The sequence below is a fragment of the Nannochloropsis gaditana genome (assembly GCF_000240725.1).
Source record: "Nannochloropsis gaditana CCMP526 unplaced genomic scaffold scaffold931, whole genome shotgun sequence".
Classification (NCBI taxonomy): Eukaryota; class Eustigmatophyceae; order Eustigmatales; family Monodopsidaceae; genus Microchloropsis; species Microchloropsis gaditana.
The window spans coordinates 4,817-10,164 of NW_005803022.1; the positions used below are offsets into that span (position 1 = coordinate 4,817).

The 5,348-nt window shown below is 56.4% G+C and overlaps 2 protein-coding genes across 2 annotated transcripts in view; one reads left to right on the plus strand and one right to left on the minus strand.

Annotated features, from left to right (window-relative positions):
* NGA_0450000 (uncharacterized protein) overlaps positions 1 to 1,501 on the minus strand; it is a gene marked incomplete at its 3' end in the record, with an annotated part of 1,530 nt that extends 29 nt beyond the window's left edge. Inside the window, exons 1-3 of the mRNA XM_005853364.1 lie at positions 1,375 to 1,501; positions 318 to 1,097; positions 1 to 106 (exon numbers count right to left, since the gene is read on the minus strand). The exon at positions 1 to 106 is cut by the window's left edge and continues 29 nt beyond it. Coding sequence (XP_005853426.1) covers positions 1 to 106; positions 318 to 1,097; positions 1,375 to 1,386 — 898 coding nt within the window. The 5' untranslated portion in view covers positions 1,387 to 1,501. The remainder of the gene's footprint in view (positions 107 to 317; positions 1,098 to 1,374) is intronic.
* A 258-nt stretch (positions 1,502 to 1,759) lies between these two features.
* C1GALT1 (glycoprotein-N-acetylgalactosamine 3-beta-galactosyltransferase) lies at positions 1,760 to 3,698 on the plus strand. The gene is made up of 2 exons (XM_005853363.1): positions 1,760 to 1,827; positions 1,909 to 3,698. Exons 1-2 carry the CDS (start codon positions 1,788 to 1,790, stop codon positions 3,576 to 3,578), a joined length of 1,710 nt encoding a protein of 569 aa, XP_005853425.1. The 5' UTR covers positions 1,760 to 1,787; the 3' UTR covers positions 3,579 to 3,698.
* Positions 3,699 to 5,348: the final 1,650 nt, after the last annotated feature.

Below are 5,348 nucleotides of genomic sequence, written 5' to 3' on the forward strand. Positions count from 1 at the left end.
AGAGGAGGATGAGGGAAAGCGCCCCCCGGGGGCTCTGGGTCCACTCCCACCGTCCCTCCTCGTCCCTGGCCAGGCGTGCGAGGAGGCCAGCGTAGGTGTCGTGTACCTAAGGTGGGGCGCGGGAAAGGGTAGGGGTAAAAAAAGGAAGGACATCCAGGTGTCAAGGAGGAGCATGACGCCGGCCAGCAGCCTCCTGCGGCGTCCGGTGCACGCGCCTGTCCGACCAGCCACCGTGCCCGCCCCATGGCAGAGAACGCATCGCCAAGAGACCAGGACGCTCGCTCTATCACAGGGGCCGGTCGAGGTCGTCTCAGGACCTTCCCCCGGCGCGGGGAGGCGGAACCCCTGCCTCCTCCTCCTTCCTCCCTCTTCCCCCCTCCCTCGCCCTCGTCCTCCCTCTTCCTCACCTCCCGATCGAAGGCGAGCTGTCGTGCACTCCCCGGGGCACAGAACCATCTCTGCCGGTAATTTGTTTCCAGGTCGTTCCCTCCATCGAACCAGAGACGCCATATCTCCGACGCGCCGGGCGGTAGGCTGTGGGAAGCCGCATCCGTGGCGCCCCGGGCAGGGGGGCTGCCTTTCATTGCAGCTGTGGCAAGGATTGCTTCCTGAACCGCCTGGGGCGCGCCTCTTCCATCCTCGCCCTCGCCACCACCTTCCCTTCCCTCCCCTCGTCCTTGCCCACATCGTTCCCCTCCCCCTCCTTCCCGTCTGGCGCGTCCACCTCCCCCCCAAGTCCCCGTTTTTCCCCCTTTTCCCACCACAGTCGTCGCCGCGCCTCTTTTCTCCCCTTGTGTTCCTCCTCCGGCCGCCTGGTCGACCACGGCCCTTTCACCTTCCTCGTTAGCCCTTTCTTCCTCCTTAACCCTCTCTCCTGCCCCGGGCGGGCTAGTCGCCTCCTTCATTCTCTTGCAAGCCGTCCCATCCATGCGTAAGCTCGGTATGTATTTGATGGCTATAAAACTTGCCATTGCCCCGGTGCCCATTCCCACAAGTAGTGAAACAATTGAGGTCGTATAGACGGAGGAGGACCACGCGGCCGATTTGGTTGCCGAGAGACGCATTTGAAGAGCAGGAATTTGCGCACACCCTCGTGTCTGCGTCTCCGCCAGGACGAGCCATAATTGTATGGCATGAGAAAATGAAATGAGAACGAATGAGGACTGCTGCCGTGGCAAAGCGAAGATGCACATAGATGGACGTAGTGCCTGTCTCTTCCGTGGGGAGGACCTAGCCCCCTTATTAAATGAGAGCTACCCGTGCGCAAAAGACCCCGAACGCTTCACTTAGCCTGATTATTATACGCTAGCTGAAATTGCTATTATTTTAATTTTGCCTCGTTGTTAAGGTCAATGTGGCTGGAGCTCAGTGTACCTGAGAGCACATGACGCATGAAACTATGATACTTTCACACTATTACAACAGGTCCTGCGACGTCATAAAAGCGTATCCTGCCCGTCCGACCAGAAAATGGGACCACCAAGTGTGTATTGATACGGACAGAGAAGTGAGCATGCGAGAGCCTGCACGCTAAAAAACGAAAACTTCCCGTCAGTCAAAAGGCAGCAAAGCAACGGCTCCGCTTCCGTGATAGGGTTTATTTTTAAGGCAATATGAAATAGTTTCATTAAAGAGGTCATAAATGCATGTTTTATTCGCAAACAACACCGCGGTACTTAGATTCTATTAGCTCAAGAGCAGTATAGAGAGACTCGACGAACGTGTGCTTTGACAATAAAACACACGGGATAATATCAAGTCCCTCGGCTTTTTCGGCTGCCCAACGGATGCACAGAAAAGCAGAGGCCCATTGCGAGGAAGACGAAGGTTTGGTTCCCCGAATTTGTAGCTTTCATGGCTTCAAATGCATGATGAGTCGTTGTTAAAGTAATTCTGCCTCCATCACAGGTGGAATGCGGTCGTCGTTTGCAGCCCGACGGCGGGATGCTTTGGGATATCGGGTTCCCGGAACGACGCTTCGCCTTCCTTATTCGTGGACGCTCGCTATGTTTGTCGGGGTGGTCTGTATGCTGGCAGTGGTCATTTTTGCCGGTCGTTCCCTCACTGTGGTGGGAGGGATCGATAATGAGAGAGACGATGCGGGTTTGTACCCAGTGTTGTCATGGACAGGTCATGGTAAGGACAAGAAGGCTCTGAAGGCCTCGGACGAGCAAGTCCTCCGACAAGAACTCCAGGAGTTGGAAGCGCGGATGGATGAGCTCGAACGGGCGCGACGATCCATGCCGCGACCGCCATTGACAACGACGCATCATGTCTTGGAGGCCATGGAGGGGCAACATGCAGTGGAAAAGGCACGCACAGACTCGAAACCCGTGCCCGGAGATGCTGACGACCACGAGCAAAAAAGCGCCCAACATAAAATTAATCCCGCCGTACTCGGCACGGACAAGGCTGCGGCCCACGGCGCATCGGCCGCCAGCACGCAAACCCTCGGACCTGGACATAGCCCCGAGGCGAAAGAGGGGGAGCATCTCCCTCCCCGTCAGGACCTGGAAAAAGCGGAGTCGCACGCGACTAACAACCTCCCTGCCACGGAAAGCGCGGCAGCGTACGACAGTGACACTAGCCCCGTGCCTCTAGTGGACCCCACGGTCCTGGGCCGGGACCCGCCCGCGTTGGACCATGCCGATATGCCGGGACTGTGCGCGCACAAATCCGATGGGGATGAGGATGTTTTGCGCCGGATAGACGTCTGGCCCTCGGCCGAGAAAGGGAAGCCACGCATCCTGTGTTTCAGCTACACCCTGTCCACGGCCCACGCCGGCCCGGTTCAGAACCTCCGGAGGACTTGGGCACAGCGGTGCGACGGCTATGTGGCCTTCAGCAACCAGACGGACCCTCTCATCCCGTCCGTGGACCTGAAGCACAAGGGCCCCGAGGCGTACGCGAACATGTGGCAAAAGCTGCGGGCGGCCTGGATCTATTTGCACAAGCACCATCTCCAGGACTACGATTATTTCTTGGCGGGCGGGGACGACATCTTTGTGGTGGTGGAGAACCTCCGCCGGTACCTCCTCTCGCCCGAAATCCTTGCGGCTACGAAGGAGGGCACTGAACCCATCTTTCTCGGGCGGCCTTTTCGGCCGCCTGGCTGTGACATCGCCTTCAATTCTGGAGGCGCGGGTTTTGTCCTGAATGCGCCCGCCCTCGACGTCTTGGGGAAAGAATTGCTCGGGCACGGAAAGAAGAAGCGTCTGTGCCGCCCCAATCAGGTTGGCTTCTGGGAGGACGTGAACGTGGCCTTTTGCCTGCACGAAGGCGGTGTCCACGTCTACAACGGCACCCAGGACGCTCACGGACGGGAACGTTTCCTCCCTTTCAAGCCAGGGCACCACCTTCGGTACCGGGTGCCGCCGAAGCCGGACTGGTACGCTGTGTACACGAAGGAATGGGGTTTAAAAACGGGTTTGGACTGTTGCTCGACGGAGGCCATCACTTTCCATTACGTAAAAGGGGATGATATGAAACGGTATCATGCCATCGTACACGGCATGTGTCCCAATATCAAAGCCAGTGAGGGCGAGGTGGCACAGAGGGCTGTCGACGCACGGAGATGAGGGAAATGGCGGAGGGTGTGGGGATTGTTTTGTAAAAACGACATGACTTTCGAAGTCACGTGCCGGTTATTGAGAAAATCCCACACGAAAGTGCAATAGAAACTAGAAACTTTTCTTGAATTGAGGGCGGCTTCATCATGTGTTTCGAGAGACGTTTCTTCATCATGTACATTGATAGACGTGGCTTCAACATGTGTAAAAGACCCTCCCCCCTGCACCTAAACACTGAACTTGACGATACGCAATCTCCGTAGTCGTACACATGCAATCCTTTTTCTTCACGACGAGCGCCCTCAGACACGAGCTCCTCTTGCATTCGCAACAATCGCTGCCAAAGTCCTTGCCTCGTTTCATATTTTGGCGGCTGTCGGCCCTACAAGTTTATCCGCCCTCGGCTATCCATGGCGCATGCCTCAATTCTTCAGCTGATCAGCCTCGACCTGAGGAAATTTCTCTTACTTATGGTTTGTCCGTGGCATCGTGTGAGGAAGTCGACGAGTAGGTCTCTAGCGCCCCGAATGCACCAACTATGGCGTACTTGTTCCCATCGGGGCCCGGATATCGGACTCGGAGATATAAACAAAGACTCGGAGTTCAAATTTACCATATGGTTAACTCTAAAATAGGTATTCGAATACATTTTGAGGACGGAGTTCTTCATTGCCGTGTATCGGTATTTCTTCTATACAGCTCTTCACGTTGTCCAAAGCCTCGTTTACAATGATAAAGGACTTTGTAATAGTATATTAGGGGCTGAGATCAGGCGTACGCAACAGCGCACGCCATTGCCTTAAGCCGTGCTTCTCCCTCTTTACGTCACACGAAAACGCGCCTCACCGACTGCCCTTCCCCCGGACATATCAGGAACAGGACGTACGCTTACCTCTTGAGACGAGGCTTGTGGCTTGTACTGTAGTTGTTGGGATTGGGAAGCCGTGACGGAATTTTTCCGAGCAGTCCCCCGACATCTGTCCTTGTTCCTCCACTGCCCGGAAGAGAAAGGCGCACAGTGGACTAGAAAACGGGGAAGGAAAAAAAAAATTGTAAAGCAAGCACCCTGAAATTTTCCGACAGCGGGGCGTCTTTTGGAAAAATCACGCGGTCGCACCTTACTTGTCGGAATCATGGCAGAATCAAACCAGAGGTGATGCACTGTCCCCGCCTTTATTGTCCGCGTGCCCTTCAAAAATCCACGACATAGGCGCAAGTAGACAGACACGTTGACATAGCCAGGAAATAGAGGGTGGCCGCGAAAATGGGTGGGGAAGAGGGCGGTAGGAGGTAACGCGGACAAGGCGGATGGAGAGCGGCGACAGCAGTCAGGTCGAGCCCTCGACCGATGCCAGGACGACAAGGGAAGCCACAAAAGAAGGTCTTGCGGGCCAAAAAGGACCACGGAAGCGCGAAGGAAGGGGCGGCATAGGTATTGCGGACCCCGTGAGCGCAAATGGGTGGCTGGCGAATGAGGAGGTGGAGGTGGATGAGGGTGGAGGGGAGCCAGGTGGGAAAAGGGAGGTAAACACCTGGGCCGAAGGGAGGGAGGTGGACATGAAACAAGCGGATGGTACGGTGGAATTGCAGAGGAGGAAGCGGGGCAGAAGACGCGACGGAGGGGAGGACTCAGACGGGGGTACCAGAGAGGCAGGAGTCGCCCTCCCCCGTCGTGACCCGAGTAAGGGACCGGGAGGAAAGCGAGGGAGGGATGGAGGGAGGGATGGAAGGAGGGATGGAGGAAGGGATGGAGGGAGGAAGGGCCCAAGTGAGGAAGCG

Excerpts from the sequence above, each read along its gene's own strand:
- C1GALT1 (XM_005853363.1), top strand. The coding sequence starts at position 1,788 with ATGCACAGAAAAGCAGAGGCCCATTGCGAGGAAGACGAAG. Across the intron at positions 1,828-1,908 it reads CCATTGCGAGGAAGACGAAG|GTGGAATGCGGTCGTCGTTT; the intron begins GTTTGGTTCCCC and ends CCTCCATCACAG.